Genomic DNA, 17,981 nt, shown 5'->3' on the forward strand with positions numbered 1-17,981 from the left:
CTGCACAGGGCAGGGAACAGGAGAGGGCCTGAAAAATGTTTTTGAAGATGAAATAAAAGTCTTACCTGCTCTGATGATCGAGCACTCTGTTGACGCTGGATAATGCACTGACGAAAATTAAGCGACTGTTTATAACAGCAAGCTATTAACTACTATTACAATGAATAAACATAAAAAATCGCTAAAACATATCAATTAAATTCACAATTCATCATCAATAATACACGATACGAAACACTAACACACTAGCTGCCATCCTCTATTACTCTTCGACTACGCAAGACGCAAGACGTTGCTGACTATAAGGGCGAAGCAAAATGCTTTTTTATTCCCTGCTATCTGATAAGGATTACTGTGTGAGGAAACGTTTATGAGCTAAGAGCTCTGCCTGAGTGGGTGCGATTCAGAGATCTTCATTTGGAAGTAGGATGGCCTTCGGTCTCCTATATTTTGAGAAGTCTGTTTCATCATAATTTGCTGCTTGTTGCACTAATTCATTTGGATGTGAAGAGGACACTGAGAAGAACTTCACTGCTGAAGACTGCAGGAAAGAATAGATGTAGGGGATATTTGTATCCCGGTGAAGTTGGACATTTCTGACGTACCATGGTGCGTTTAATATCATGCGGAGACATTTGTTTTGCACTTTCTGTAGTTTGAGGATATTTGTACTTGAGGTGTGACTCCAGGCTGGGGATGCGTAAGTGATAATGGGTCGAATCAACAGTTGATAAAGGAGCAGTTTTATTTTGGTATCCAGCTTGCTATTCCTATTGATAAGAGGGTAAAGCTGTGCAATGACTCTTGATGCTTTTGAACATGAGGCTTTTATATGTGAACTGAAAGTTAGTTTTCTGTCCAGCAGTACACCCAGATATTTGGCTTCTGCTTTCCAGGGAATCTTGGTATTAAATAGGAAGATATCATCTTTGGGGAGTATTGAGTTTTTAGTGAAGAGCATGGCAATACTCTTCTGAGGGTTTACTTGCAGTCTCCATTCCGAGAACCAGTGCTCTAATCTCTGCAGATTTTCTTGCAGTTTCTTGGTGACAAGGTGAGGTTTAATAGATCTGGCTAGTATAGCTGTGTCGTCTGCGTATAGGGCAATGATGGATGACATTGGATTGTGCGGATTGTCCGCCATGTAAATCGTGAAAAGTATCGGTGCCAGAAGGGACCCTTGAGGAACTCCTGCCAAGATGCGTCGTTGGGTAGATAATATATCATTTAGTTTGACTTGCATTCGTCTGTCACTAAGAAATGACTTTATAATTTGAACTAGATCTGATGGAATGCCAGCTAAAATCAACTTGTATAGTAGTCCAAAGTGCCATAACTTGTCAAACGCCTTCTCTAAATCAAGAAAAACTGCCCCGGTGTATTGATGCCAATTATAACTTGTGATAATGAATTCTATTAGTCTGTGAATTTATTGGGTGGTACTGTGAAATTGGCAAAAACCAAACTGTTCTGAAGGAAGGATGTTTAATTTTTTTACTGAAAGTTGAATTCTGGAAAGGATAGCTTTTTCTGCTATTTTGCCCAGATTAGATATCAGACTTATGGGACGATAACTTTGAGGCTGCTGAGGATCCTTGCCTGGTTTGTATATAGGAACTACGTCTGCCAACTTCCATGCAGAGGGGAAGTACTTAAACCTGAACATAGCATTTATTATTGTTGTGAGATATACGATGGCCTTTCGGGGTAGCAGTTTAATAACTTTGTTGGAGATGCCGTCAGGCCCTGGAGCTTTTTTATTCTTTAAATTCTTTATAATGTCATAAATTTCAGCTGGGGAAATAGGTGTGAGTTGGCTAGTACAGGTATCAGGCCGTTTTAACACGTGTCTAACGTGGCGGTGGACTTTGTAAATATGATTGAAATTTAGATTATTGTATGAAGGGCTACACTGTTTTTCTAAATTTTTAGCTATAGTTTCGGCTTTTTCTGCATCTGTGTAAACAATGTTCAGGTCAGATTTGAGAGGAGGAAGAGATTTGTTTTTGTTTTTGATGTTTCTCAGGAACTTCCAAACGGATTGATCACCAGGTGATATGGAGGCTAATTTATCTTCCCATAATTTGTTTCTATGGACTTTAAGTGCATCTCTCACTGCACTGTTCATTTTGTTGAGATATTTCTTGTCTTGGGGTGCTCTGGTGTTGTGGTATCTTTTTCTTGCTTTATTTTTCTCCCTGATTAAGTTCATTATGTCATCTGGTAGTCGTTTAGGCTTGAAGGCAACTGAATTTGAGGTGATAGATGCTATGGCTGTGTTGATTTGATCAGTAAGTTTATTGACTGCAGAATCAATTTCTTCCTTGGAATTAATATGAGGGATGGGATCAATGTAGTTTGGAAGCATTTTGGATAATTTTTCCCAGGGAATGAAGGTATGAGGCGAATGGGGAAGATCCCTCTGATAACCCAGTTGGAGCAGAATAGGATTGTGGTCTGATGATAACTCATTCAATGATTCTAGGGAGTACTGTAGGTTAACATTCTGAAGGACAGCTATATCCAAGACGTCGGATGAGCCAGTAGGACTGTGGTGAGTTGGCACTGAGGGACCAGCCACAGTTGCGCAATTTGAGCTTGTGTAGTTATAGAGGATGCGGCCATTCCTATTTATAGACCTACTGCTCCAGGCGTGATGTTTTGCGTTAAAATCTCCTGCAATAATAACCGGCAGTTTAATGCCGAGGATAGCATCCAGATCTGTGGTCAGCAATGTTTTTGATGGTGGGTTATAAGCAGAATATATTTTTATGTTTCCGATAGAGTTTGTGATGACATTGATACCTGTAAGTTCGAGATTGGTGGTTGTAGGAATGGCTACAGAATGATGATTGATGTGATTTTTGATGAGGATGGCGATGCCACCACCTCTGTAATCCAGTCTATCATTCCTGTAGAGCTGATATCCTTTGAATTTAGGATTGTCAGCAGGTCTCAGGTGAGTTTCATTAATTAATAATATATCCGGATTATATCTGTCATTGAATTCCTGTACTTCTAGTATTTTATTTTTAAGGCCGTTGGCATTCCATGAGATAATCATTAGAGAATCTGGGGTAAATTTTTTCCTATGCATTGGAGAGTGTAGATAAAATGAGCTGTGTTTGCTGCAAGAAACTTTTTGTAGTGCTCAGTGATGGATTTGCGTTACTGAAATCCTGTAACATATTTACAAGAGAAGAGGTGATGATGGCTGTTATATTTGAATGTGGATTTGTCATATTCTGGTCATGGATTGCTTTTTTGGGGCGGGCCACATCAGCATATGTTCTTGTTTGGTGTTGAAGATTTATTTTCTTAGGGGGCTCAGTTGATGGTGGGTGAACACCTGTCATCTTGTTCAAGCTAATAGGAGCCTGATGAACTTGGGCTTCTGGGGCTTTCGTTTCTGTCAGTGAGCTAGACTGACTGATTAACTCAGTTTGTCTGTTTTTTGGGTGGCATATACATCCTCTGTAATTTGCAGGGTGGGGGCCACCACAATTAGCACACTTAGCCGGGGTGGTTTTTGGCTTGGAGCAGGTATATGTGGGGTGGGTGTCACCACATTTCAGACATCTGTATTGGGCTTTGCACAACTTCTGGGCATGACCAAATTTTTGGCATCTATGGCATTGCCCAGAAGAGGCCCTCTTCCTAAGTGGCTCTGGTGAGATATTGAGCCCACAGATTGTCTTCAAATTGTAAATATCTTTATAGATGTTGTGTATTTCTACCAATACTAGAGGCATAGGGGTCTTGTTAGATCTGTACATTCTACTGACTTTGATGGGAGGCAGATCTTGCATGTTGAGGTCAGCAGCTATTTCAGCTGTTTCAATGTCTTCAGATACTCCTCGGAGTACCACTTTAAGATTTTTCTCCGAGATAAGTGTGAAGGTATGGTATTGTATACCTCTTGTGTCCAATTCCTTGGTTAGATTTCTATAGTCAGACACTGTAGTGGGCTGAATTTTGATGCCCTCCTCTATGTTCTTGGCAGTGGAGTAATTTATTTGCAGGTTGGCCATGGTGGTTCTTAGGGCTGTCCATCTCTGTTTTTCCCTAAGAATGACTGGAGGCACCTTTTCATTGGTGGAGGCAGAAGAATCTATGTTGGGGGCATCTTCATCCATGCCATTTTCGTTTGCTGACTCCGAGGCGAGAGTTTTGCGTTTTTTACGCACGTGCTTCTCTCCTTGATCTGAATGAGTAGATTCAGAGGTGACTGGATTTAAATTTTCCTCCATTTGAGGAGTGTCTTCATTTGGATCATCGTCAGTCTCAGGTGAAGAGTAAAGATTCAGGAAGCCGGGCCATTCACGCTCGAACTTCTTAAGGAGTTTCTTTATGAAGCTGAAAGCCAATCCTTTATCTAGAGAGTCTATAATTGTATCAGGATCTATCAAGTTTGATGGCCATTTGAGCTTAAATTTCCTTTGAAGTTTATTTACAAGTATGAGCGCTGGCTCTTCGTCCAGCGAATCTGTGAGGGCGTCCAAATCTGACACATTCATTATTGACAGTTTGCGTATAAACGCAAGTAAATGTATCTGAAATAGATATGCTAACAATGGCGATTCTATCGGCTGTTAGGCCTAACGAATCGCCCTCGTTGCAATTACCGTCCACTTACCTTTGCTGATGTTCTTAGATTCAGTATAGTCTGCAATTTAATGACTTTAAATAAACGCGTCTCTTCTAGTTAATCTAGCAGCTACACTTCAAAACCATCATATTTAATTACCACGTTCTACAGAGAAGAAAGTTCACAACCGTATCAGTGAAGACTCACTAGCGACCCCCGTAATGAACTCCACTCTTCGACTACTAGTAACATTACTGGCTTAACGGGTGAAGCAAAAGCTTTTCATATTCCCGGCTATCTTAACAGAGACTGTGAGTGGAAAGAGTTTATGAGCTATATTGCTCGCCCTGATTGGGCTAGGAAATTAATCCTCAGTGAGGGGGTTTAGGATGGCTTTAGGTCTTTTGTGCTTAGAATAGTCCGTTGCATCATAGTCAGCGGCCAGTTTGATTAGTCTGTTAGGATGCACACTTGCCTTTGAAAAGAATTTGGTTGCTATAGTCCGCATGAAGGTGTAAATATAGGGGACCTCCGTGTCGCGGTGCAGTTGGACAGTTCGGATGAACCATGGAGCGCCCAGGATCATTCTAAGACACTTGTTCTGAATGCGTTGTAATTTAATGATATTTGAGTTTGAAGTATGGCTCCAGGCCGGTGAGGCATAAGTGAGTATTGGACGAACCATCAGTTTGTATATGAGAAGTTTGATTCTGGTGCTCAGTTTGCTGTTTCTGTTTATTAGCGGATAGAGCTGGGCTATGGTTTTGGATGTGTTTGCACAGAGAGTCTTGATATGGGAGTTGAAAGTCAGTTTACTGTCCATTACTACACCAAGGTACTTGATCTCTGTTTTCCACTGAATTTTTGTGTTAAAGAGGAGGATATCTTCTTTGGGAAGCACTGATCTTCTAGAGAATAAGACGGCTACGCTCTTCTGAGGATTCACCTGGAGACGCCATTTGGCAAAATATTGCTCTATTTGCAGTAGGTTTTCTTGCAGTTTCTTGATGGCTAGGTGAGGCTTTAATGATCTGGCCAATATCGCTGTGTCATCAGCATAAAGAGCTTTAATTGAAGATAATGGGTTGTGTGGTATATCATGCAGGTATAAGGAGAATAGGATTGGTGCTAGTAAGGACCCTTGTGGAACTCCAGCCAAGATGTGTTTCTGTGAGGACACCACTCCACTTAGTCTCACTTGCATGCGCCTATCGCAGAGGTACGTCTTTAAGAGTTGAATGATTCCGATTGGGATACCGGATGATATAAGCTTGTATAGTAAACCATAATGCCAAACCTTGTCAAATGCACTGGCTAAGTCTAGGAAGACAGCCCCAGTGCATTGGCGCCAGTTAAAACCTGTGATGATATGTTCCACCAATCTGTGTATTTGTTGTGTGGTACTATGCAACTGTCTGAAACCAAACTGCTCCTCAGGGAGGATGTTTAACAGGAGTACAGAATCTTGAAGCCTAGTAAGAATTACCTTTTCAGCAATTTTTCCGAGATTAGCAATGAGACTGATTGGTCTGTAATTCTGTGGCAGAGTGGGATCCTTTCCAGGTTTATGAATTGGAACAACGTATGCCAATTTCCAGTAGGAAGGGAAATACTTGTAGTGAAGTATGGAGTTGATTATGTTTACCAAATGAACAATAGCTTTGCGAGGTAGAAGTTTTATAACTTTGTTGGAGATGCCGTCGGGTCCAGGAGCCTTTTTATTTTTGAATTTCTGAATAATAGCATATATTTCAGCAGGTGAGGTGGGTGTGATTTGAGTAGAATGTGTGGGAGCAGACTTGAGTGAATATCTGACATTACGGTGTATCTTGTAGATATGACTAATGTCAAGGTGACTGTATGCAGGTTTGCATTGATTTTCAAGATGATTCGCTATTGCCTCAGCTTTATCAGCATCGGTGTGGATGAGACCTGAATCTGTTTGCAGAGGGGGAAGAGGTTTATTTTTGTTCTTGATCTTTCGGATAAGATTCCATACAGAGTGGCTGTCAGCGGAGATGGAGGTCAGTTTTTCTTCCCAGAGTCGAGTTCTATGAGCTGCGAGTGCATCTCTCACTGCAGAATTTAACCTATTTAAGATCCGTTTATCTTGTGGCGCCCTAGTGTTATGGTATCTTTTTCTAGCCTTATTTTTTTCCCTAATCAGATTCATAGTATCTTCAGGCAGGTGGTTGGACTTGTGGGTGGTTGCAGGGGTAGTAACTGCTGTACAGGCTGCTGTAATCTGTTCTGTTAGATTTTTGACAGCTATGTCAATTTCCTCTTTTGATTTAATGATGGGAACAGGTCCAATATATTTCGGGAGCATCTTGGAGAGCCTTTCCCAAGGAATAAATGAGTGAGGGGGTGGGGATGATTTTTCAAGATTTCCTAATTTTAACCTTATTGGATTATGATCTGATGATAAATCATTGATTGTTATTAGATTGTATTGGAGTCTGATGTGCTGCAGTATGGCTATGTCCAATACATCGGCCCTACCATAGGTGTTGTGATGGGTGGGATCAGCTGGGCCTATTACGTGAAGGTTGTTGAAATCAGCATAGTTCTGTAGTATCTGTCCATTTTTGTTAGTGGAGTGGCTATTCCAGGTAGAATGCTTGGCATTTAAATCACCTGCCACAATGGTAGGCTCTCCAGTGTCAAATATGGCGTTCAAATCAGAAGGTAGTAGTGCTTTTTGTGGTGGATGGTATGCTGCAAAAATTTTTAATTTGCCTACTGAGCTCGTGAGAATCTCGATGCCAGTGATCTCAAGATTGGCGGTAGTAGGAATGTTTATGGAGTGATGAGAGATAAAATTTTTGATGAAAATTGCCGTGCCTCCACCTCTGTGGGTTGATCTGTCAGTTCTATACGACTGATATCCATAGATTTTGGGATTGTCAGCTGGTCTTAGATGCGTTTCATTTATTAGTAGAACATCTGGCCGATGTCTGTGGGCAAAATTTTGGAGTTCTAGGATCTTATTTCTTAAGCCGTTTGCATTCCAGGCTATTATCTCTAGGGCTTCTGGTTTTAATTTTTTACTGTTCATTAGTGAGCGCTGAAATTATAACTTGAGTATCTTTTAGAAATCTGTTAGTAGAACTTTGTGAAGGATTAGATCTGCTGAAATCTAATAGCATATTTGCCAGGGACGCAGTAATGATAGCTGTCATATTTGGGTGTGACGTTGACTGTTGTAGGGATGTCTGTTTAGGGCGGGTTACATCCGCATATGTCCTGGGCTGCCAGCTTAGAGTCGTTTTTTGAGGGACCTCAGTTTTCAACAGATGGGCTTCTGAGTTTTTATTCTGTACTTTAGGAGACTGTGAAGTAGCCGCAGATGTAGGCGAGCTGATGGAAGGAGAGAATGGTCCCTCTTCAGATTTCCTGTTACGTGGATTGTACAGACATCCTCTGTAGTTGGATGTGTGAGGACCGCCACAATTGGCACATTTAGCAGGGGTAGATTTTGATTTAGAACAGGTGTTGGTTGGGTGACCAACCCCACACTTCAAACATTTAAATTCGGCCCTACACATCTTCTGGGCATGCCCAAACTTTTGACATCTATGGCATTGCCCAGTAGAAGCTCTCTTCCTTAACGGTTCTACCGAGATTTTTAATCCACAGATGGTTGTCAAGTCATATATGTGTTTATAGGTTTGACTGATCTCGATCAGCACTAATGGTATTGGAGTCTTGTCCCTCCTGGTCATCCTGCTGACCTTGATAGGTGGTAAATCATTTGAGTGCAGGTCTGTGGTGATTTCATCGGTGGAGACATCCTCAGGCACGCCTCTAATCACAACCTTGAGATTTTTTTCCGAACCGAGTGAGAAAGTATGGTACTGAATTCCTCTGGAATTTAGTTCTGCTGTTAACCTACGATAGTCTGTGAGAGTTTTAGGGTGAATTTTTACACCATCTGTGATATTCTTTGCATTGTTATATGAGATCTTCAGGTTGTTCATTATGCTCTTTAGAGTCCATTTGTTCTTCTCACGCAGGATAATCGGGGGGATCTTTTCCCTTGCGGAGGTAGGTGAGTCTGGGGCAGAGCCATCTTCTTCCATGACATCTATAATTGGTGTTTCGGAGGTCACAGTTTTGCGCTTTTTGCTTGCGCGAACCTCCTGGAAATCAGTGTGGTCAGTACGGGAATGATCTTCAGCCGTTGTGGTTTTTTCCGTAGCGTTGTCTTGGAGTAGTTCAAGAAGTTGAACGTCGTCCGTATCAACTTCTTGGATTTCATGAACTACTACCTTACCTGGCCATTTTGTGTGTAGCAGATTTCCAATATGCTTGAAAATAGCCAGGAGCTGTTTGAAGGTGAGTTCCTCGTACGGCAGGTCTGTGGTTGGACCCACGTTTTGTTCTGGATAACAGGACATGCTTTCCATTTCTGTCTACCGTATAGTGAAAACAGGTAGTTTCTAAAATAATAACTGATGTAATGAAACAATGGCGATGCTGATGGCAGTAGGCCTAGCGTATCGCCGTTGCTTCGGAAAAAAGGTTAACTTACCTACTGAATTAGTTTTTATGAGCCTATACAAGAACCAAACCGGTTGACTATATCAGTAGGACTATTCACTGTTAGTAAAAATATCTGTTGAGTTCATTAAATCACATTTTATATCAAATATCAGAATCGCGAATCAGATGTATGAGCACTAGGCAAGACGCCATCTTCTTTTTCTCCTCTTCGACTACCAAGCGAACATCGCTTTTTATATCAGTTTTTCCCGCCTAAATTCTTCTGTGATCTCTTGAACTAATTCCTTTTTAGTAAACTTTCAGCTTTCTCCCCACGTTCTGTTCCAAAAACGTGCTCGTTCACTTACATACGTTTCCATGACAACCAAACAAAATATAATAAAATTGAGGTATTGCATAACGTTAAACTTTCACAAACAGGAATAAATAAGGAATATTTATATTTCCATTAATGGGCAGTTAATTTATCAGATACAAATTCCTATAATATTGACATAACAATAAATAATATAACTTAATATTTAATACAGTCTTTTCATTATTAATACATATATCTTTGATTAAATAATTAAATATTAGACAAAATTAAGGTAGTTATATGAATATTAAATTTTAAAATAAGTTATATACATTAAATAATATTTACAAATGTAACCATTGTGATGGAAGATCATGTTGGATTCTGAACCAAATAATAATTACTCTAATCTCTCATAATCAGAATCCAACAGTGGGATGCCCCTAACGGGGTAGTGGAATGGGGGTCCGACAACGAATTAATCTATTTTCCATAGACATGGGAAATATTGTCTCGCAATTCGACAGATTAGTTTGGCGACGGATTCTCGAATTGCGAGGCACTACTGTATGCCGTAATAAATTCTTTTAACATTTAGCAAAAACTGCAAGTTGTTTTTCGCATGTGTGGTATAAAGCTGCTGGAAGCACTAAACGAGCGTATGCTTGTCCAGGGCATTTTACCCTACCAACTTTTTTTTTTTTTTTTTGCATGCAAGCCTTATATAAGAAGAATCGCGGAATGTGTGCAAAGACTACTAGATAGGACGTCTCCACCTCCCTCCGAAGATCACAAAGATTTTGTGGAGATTTGGAGTACTGTCTTCTCCACTCCACCACTGCATTTATCTGATCAAGCACAGCCTTGTGCTTTGGTCTGTCCCTGATTCAGCCATTTATTCTTCTGTATTGCATGAAATTGTATCAGCTTTACCTCCTAGTAATTCAGCTTCTGGCCCTGATGACTTTCCAGTGTCACATTTATGGAAAGTGCGTATTCAGATCCTTCAAGATCTGAACATTTTCCTATCAACTAAAGTTATTCCACCTTATTTACAGAACTCAAGAACTATATTTATCCCAAAGAAGGATACCGCTAGTAGTGCTGCGGATTACAGGTCTATTACAGTTTCTTCTGTTGTTCTTCGACTTCATCATGAAATGCTAGTCAAGAAATTGCAATAGTATATCCATCATGACGTTCATGGAGAACCTTTGTCCCATCAGATGGCTGTGCTGAGAACATTTGTATTCTTTCTACCCTCCTTTCCGATGTCTTAAGCCTTTGTTTATGGCTTCCCTGGACCTTCAGAAAGCTTTTGATAGTGTTTCTTTTCCTGCTATTTTAAGAGCACTATCTATTGCAGGCTGTCCAGCTTTTCTTTCATATGTTTTAAAGTTATACTGTAATAATTCTCTTACTATTAATATTGGGGCCTGTGCGACTTTTCCTGCAGTTTGGGGTGTTTGCTAAGGTTAACCACAAATCCAATCTTTTCTTCAACTGCATCATTGGACGACCTTATTCTTGTCACGTCCACTAACCTAGGCCAGGCAGTCGACTTCTTTCATGTTAAAGGTCTTACTATAAATGTAGAGAAATCCTCTGCTCATTAGCACCTGTCCCTTTGGGGTGTGACAAGAAGCTAAATATCAAAAATCTTGAGTTTTTCTTGCACCATTACGTTGCCTTACTGTCCTCGAGGACTGGTGATACCTTGGAATTTTCTTTACACCAAAAGGACGGTCTTCTATTCTTTAGAAAATGCTTTGTCATCTTTAAGAAAAGCTCCTCTCAAACCCCAGCAAAGGTTTTTTCCTCCTTTCAAATTATTTACATCCTAGGTACTGTCATAAGTTGATACTTAGGCATACTTATGTCTCAGTACTGCCCCATGTAGATAGAGCTTATTCGCTCTGCCATCGTTCATGACTTAGGCTTCCTTTAAATATTCCTGTTGCCTATTTTCATGCCATGGTGCAGGACAGTGGACTTGATATCCCTTCCCTCTGCTGGCTTATTCCACGCCTCCATTATAATAGAATAGAAATATAAAAGAAATTAGAAATATCCACTTCTCAAATTTGCAGAGATGCATTTCATTGTCCTATTATCCAGGAATACTTTTGGCATACTATGGGGTTGACCAAGTATCAAGGTCAACTGACAGAGACTATCAGCAGAACATAAGAAATGGGCTATATAGCTTTGTTGATGGTGCATCACTTTATGGATCTAATCTAGTTCCTCCCCAGCATCGCTGGGTACAGGAAGATACTAAGCTTCTACCTGGTGACGAATTTATTGACTTAATCAGTGCTAGGATCAATGCCCTGCCCACGAGGGCTCACACAACTCGCTGCTTTAGAAGTGACATAAGTTTTTGGGCAGGTCGCCGCTACAGTGAAACCCTTTCTCATATTGTCCGATGTTGTTTTCGAACTCGTGATATTCGGGTGAAGCGGCATGATGCTGTGGTCTCCATAACTGGTTGAAAACAAAGGTTGGGAGACTGGTTGAACCGCACTATAGGATTACAGCTGATATTAGAAAACCTAATTTCATTGCAAAGAAGAGTGAAAGAATTTGGGTTATTGATGCACAGATAGTGGATACTGGGCACCCACTGGTTGTCAGTCAGGAACAAGGTCTCTTGGACAGAATATAGATCTTGCTTGACAGATTGAAGAGGAGTTTGGGGCAGCTCCTCATTTCACTAGTGCTACCATCTAACTTCGTGGTGTATGGTGCAATAAGAGTTACAAAGATTTACAAATTTTGTTTAGAGCTTTGCAAGGCTAACCAACGACGTCACTAACAAATGACTTCTAGAATATCTTGTAGCGGCGTGGGATAGATCTTGATGTATTTTGGCATCATCCTCGCCCATTAGGGTAGAGGCATCGGCCTTTGCTCTGGTAGACCATACTATGTAGCACTGCATTTCAGTGTGAAGATTTTAAAAATAAAATGAAATTTACATGCAGCATGCATTCATCAGTTAGGACACGAGGCACGCACGTGTGGAATTTGGGCATTTTTTGTGGAAGAGACCATATGCGTTGTTTCTACATCATCGAACTCTTGATTATGTGTTTCCTAGACTAAAGCTTTTGACTGCGTTGAGCATGTGAAACTGTGGGAAGTAATGAAAAGAATGGGTTTTCCTCAACACACTATCAGGTTGATGGCCAATACTTCTTGTACAGGGTGCAAGAAGCCACGGTAAGAACAGGTGTTGGATTGACCGATTGGGTTCAAGTTGGAAAAGGAGTTAGACAAGGATGTTTACTTTCTCCTCACTTGTTTAGTATATATGCAGAGGACATCATGCATGAAGCATTGGATGAGATAAAGACAGGAATTAGGATAAGAGGTAGATCGATCAGTAATCTGAGGTATGCTGATGATACAGTACTCCTTTGTAATCACATGGAAGAACAAGAAGTAATTCTTGACAAAGTTAACAAGATATGTAATAACAGAGGACTTCAACTCAATCCTAGCAAGACAAAGATTATGGTTCTCGAAGGATATACAAACAGGGAAGCTCTTGAGAAACAAGTGTACCTTAATGGAGAAAGAATTGAGGAAGACAGCAAGTTTGAGTACCTGGGATCCATTATTAGTGTGAAGAATTGCTGTTCAGAAGAAGGTAGGAATGGCTAAAACAACAGAGACCTGTCTAAAATCTGGAAGGATGGATCGATCTCCATGGGAACAAAGTTGAGGATTTTGGATGCCGTTGTTTTCCAACAGTGACTTATGGATGTGAGACATTGAAACTAAAGAAATCAGATAAGAAACAGATATCTGCTTTTGAGATGTGGTGTTACAGAAGGCTGTTAAGGATATCATATACTGAAAGGCGTACAAATGAATGAGTGTTAGAAAAGATCAGTAGAACTTTAAGAATATTGATAGAAGAAAGTTAAACTGTTTTGGACATATTGAAAAGATGGAAGGGGGACTTCTCAGAACAGTAATAGAAGGTAAAAGAGGAAGGCATAGATCATCAATGAGATGGATGGTGTATGGAGTGACTTATCTTCAGAGGGTTGAGGCTTCCAGAAAAGCAAAAAACAGGACTACATGGCGAGGCCTGGTTTGGCACATCATCGAGCATTGGAGTGACCATACGCATCTATAGATGTCCAATGAGCATATAGATAACTGTTGATTGCTGAACACACAGCGAATATGTAGTTAATTCACACTGAGGTAAGTAGATTCAAAATTTAACCTAAACCTTTGTAAATCAGCAAAAAAATTATGCATTTCTTTAAGTATTTATTTTCATTTTTTATTTACGTTTATTTTTTGCCTTACCGAATTTTTTGTTCAGTAGATTTTTTACCTCAGAATAAATCTGGGCATAATGGAGACGGAACAAATTTAGCCAAAACTGCAAATAAAAAAAGAAAAGCGGCATAAGAACTTGAAAAAGAGAAACAGATAGGACAATTAATTAAATTTCTCAAAACGTCTGAAGGTACCATGTACCTCTTAGATAAATTACAAGATTTTAATTTAGATATTAAAATTTTGTGGGGACAAGGATACGATTACGGGGTGAACATGGGAGGAAAACACAGCGGCGTTCAGAACCCTCGAGCACGCTTTGTCCCGTGTGCAGCACACCCATTAGATTTGGTGATCGCTAATGCTGCTCAAGTTATTACTGAAACTTTTTTTTTTTTAAGCACTATTCAAGAAATTTATAATTTCTTTAGTGCTTTGACTAAACGATAGGATGTACTGAGAGTACACCAAAAGTGCACTTAAAACTTTTATCTTATACTAGATGGGACGCGAGGATTGACGCTCTTCATTCGCTTAGATATAATATTGGAGAAGTTTTAGATTCTTTTGTGGAAATTTATGATAATACTGTAATTGAATCGGCAAAAGAGTTAGCAGTAGATTTAGAAATTTCTCCTGAGTTCAAAAGCAGTATATAAGGAAGACGTAAGAAAAGATTGTTCCGTTATTAATGTTCGAACGGAGCGCCAGTTGATCCGCAATATAACTTTAAAGTTACCTTTTTTCTTCCAATTGTGGACAATATTATTAATTCTTTGACCAAAAAGTTTCATCTCTTGATGTGTCACTTGAACATATTTCAGTTTTTCCAGTTTCTAATATAGGTGAGAACACTTTAAGAAAACACTGATGATTTACAAGTTGTGCTGACTGATGGTGAAGAAAAAGATATTTGTTCCAACGAATTATATAATGAAATACAAATTCTGAAGTACATCATACAAGATAACGACAGCTTACACCCAATGAAAATATTACAATAAATGATTTAGAAAGGGTCTGTATTGATTTAACAATTTCTCATCGAATATTTTTGACACTTCCAGTTTCAGTAGCAAATGGCGAACGATCATTTTCAAGACTGAAACAAATTAAAACATCTAAGATCTGGTATTTCACAGGAAAGACTGGTTGGACTCTCAATGATTGCAACAGAAGGTGATATCTGTGAGAAACTAGAAACAAGTGAAATTTAGGATGAATTTGCTTCCTTAAAATCAAGAAAAGTAAACTTTAAAATCATTTAATTTCTTCATACATTTCTTTTTCCATTAAAAAGTAAATTATTTTTTATCATTGTGCAATTTTTCTAGTTTGTACACTCTCTGTTCAAAAAGAAACCGAACTTTTCGAGAATAGAAGGAACTGGTGGTGCCACCTGTTTGTATCTTTTTGTTGTCGAAGGCGGCAACCTTCATTAGTGTTGTCAACTGTTTATGACATTTGTTTCATTAGAAGCCGAATTATAGTGCCAAGAGTGACAGTGTCTTTTGACGAACGGTCGGAAAATGAGTTTCAAACAGAGAGCTGCGATTGACTTTTGTGTTAAAGTTGGGACAAGTTCTCCAGAACTCTCTCAGATCACATCGGACCAATACCTATTATCCACAATAAAGAGGGAATAGATATAGCCGTAAACAAGCTTACCAGCCAAATCAAAAAAGCAATAGCATCAGTTACCCAAACCACAGTCTTTCACCCTAGCAGTCAGATCCCTGAGGGAATCATGGACCTAATCAGATTAAAAAACAAAGCAAGAGCCCCACAAGATAAAACAACTCTGAATAATTTAAATAGACAAGTCCGTAAAGCTTTGCAAAAACATCGAAACCAAGATTGGAAAACCAAACTGACTAATCTAAACCCAGAGGACAACTCCATCTGGAAATTCTTGAGAAACCTCTGCACTAAATGCCAACCTATATCCCTACAGAATTAAGTTAGAAAAACCCGGCGTTTTTCTAACTTAATTCTACCAAATTGCCTACCCCCCCACACAAACTCAGTAGTCTTTCGACATCGCAGAAAGAGGAAAAGCCGCAACACCCAGAAAAAGGTATGTGTAAATTTCTATTCCTTATGCTACATATACTTTTTGGTACATTTACACTCACAATGCCCTAAGAATCCATGAGTAAATACCAATTGGGCAATTGCAGGCAAAACAGCTGTAATTATAACTATTAATGCATACTGTTTTACATACTCGAACTTGAATAGTCCATTGTGCAGTAAGGAAATAATTTTATGTAGCTGTTAAGAGAGAGTCATCATGATCTAGCATTCTGAAACACAAGATTTCAAACTGCTGGATCCAGTGATTACATTGGGGAATTTGTCAATAATCAAAGTAGCTACTTTGACTCCATTAGGAAGAGTGATATACAGCTTGACCTGGAAGGTTACTAATGTGGAATTTTTAGCTAAGAAGAGGTATGAACTACAGACTAAGTGATTATCATAAACTTATAAGGCATCCTGGAGCAGTGGTAGCAAAAAATAACTACAATGGAAGAATTGTCAGCTGTGCACAGGAAATAACCAAGGGTTGCTTTAGGAAAGACTGCATACTCAAATCCGAATAAAAGAAGAATGATCATGGAAGGATAGCTTTAATTAATAGTTATAGTTATAGAAATAGTTATTCAGTTATCGTCCAGGTGGATATATTGCAATAACAGAAAACTGATGTGGAAATAGGGGGTAGATAAAATGGAGTTGCATAGGATAGTATGAAAGCAGTTGTGGTTTGTATAGGATGTCGGCTTTTATTTTACAAGAATGCGCAAGAGAGAGAATTGTGCAATACTTTTGACCAAATTGTTTGATATTCAGCTTTGCAGGGTGTTAAGAGAGAGAGGAAAGATATCAAAATAGTTCTGATAAATAAGTTCCAAGATGAAGCAAATTATAGATCAATGATTATCTCAGTAATGATGGTTGAATAAAGTATTAAAAAAGTTGGTCACGACAAAAATCGAATGAATGGATGGGAATAGGATTGTCTGTTGGAGACAACAGCTATGTGAAAGACAGGTAGTGTATCAGTAATTTACTCTTTCTATATGTGAGTTAGATAAAGAAAATTGCTATACTATGATACTGCAGGACTTCGTGAAGACGTTTAACAGGATTCCACACAAATTATTATGTAAATTTAAATAGGAATGATGGAGCTTGTAACATGGACAGGAGGACGGCTCACAGGCAGATATCAAAGAGTAGTATATGGTGGAATACAATCCGAGAGAAGGCATATGGCCAGTAGTGTGCTGCATGGGTCTGTGCTTGGTCACTGCTATTTAATTTGTGCATCAATGATTTGGTGGAAAGATGTCCAGTTGCTGATTTTGCAATACTGAAAGGGCAGCAGTTAATAAAGGTGATGGAGCGATCTTGCAGTAAGTTAAATAGCCTAATAACAGTATGATCAGAGGATTAATGGTTTTAGTTTAATTTAGCAGTGTGTAAAGTTGTGCTCTTCTTAAGTAATAAATAAATAACACAAAATGGATTAACCTTATGTATATACCGTATTTTTCGCCTTATAAGATGCACTGTTGTAAAGGACGCACCACGTTTTTCATGTCGAATTTTTTAAAAAATAAAATAAAATATTTTATTTTTTCTTCGCTTAAATATTTTCTTTCTTAAATATTCTTCGCAGTTTAAGATGCACGAATTATGCATCAAACTTTTAATGTAAATACATTTTTTTAAATTTTAAATTTTAACACATGTATTATCCATTTAGCAGATTAAAAAAAAAACACGTATTCTTAAAAAAAATCACGAAATCATCAAAAACCTATATAATAATGTAATGCACTCATGCATAAATCATTTCTCTTTGTAAACTAAAGCACCATAATGGTGACAATGTAAAATCGATGTTATTTCTTTCTGTTGCCAATAATTTTGCTCATTGAATAATCATTTTTGTAGATACGTAGCAACTCGATCTTCTTTGTTCCATTATCCTAGTGTTTAATTCATTTTCAATTTCTACAATTTTGCCAGTTTTTTGCAGATATTGTGTTTTTTTAGAATTCGCTCCTATTAATTGTAGCCGCCGTAGCGTAATCGGAAGAGGAAAAGCGCGAATATGCAATATATATTTATCCTCTCGCATCTGGTACAAAGTGAACAACATCCCGTACCATGGGCAATGGGCAGACAAGATCCACAGGCTGTGCGCCACCTACATCTGGGGCTCTCGGTACGAACCGATGAGGAGAACAACGCTCTTTCACGAATTAGAAGCAG

At 39.0% G+C, this 17,981-nt stretch overlaps 1 protein-coding gene across 1 annotated transcript in view; it reads left to right on the plus strand.

Moving 5' to 3' along the window:
* Cep164 (centrosomal protein 164) overlaps positions 1-14,353 on the plus strand; it is a 47,462-nt gene extending 33,109 nt beyond the window's left edge. Inside the window, exon 6 of the mRNA XM_090412517.1 lies at positions 14,197-14,353. Within this exon, the coding sequence (XP_090268643.1) occupies positions 14,197-14,353 (157 nt within the window). The remainder of the gene's footprint in view (positions 1-14,196) is intronic.
* Positions 14,354-17,981: the final 3,628 nt, after the last annotated feature.

This window comes from Typopeltis vanoorti, chromosome 23 (genome assembly GCF_054136105.1).
Source record: "Typopeltis vanoorti isolate ZY-2024b chromosome 23, IOZ_Tvanoo_1.0, whole genome shotgun sequence".
In the NCBI taxonomy this organism is placed as follows: domain Eukaryota; kingdom Metazoa; phylum Arthropoda; class Arachnida; order Uropygi; family Thelyphonidae; genus Typopeltis; species Typopeltis vanoorti.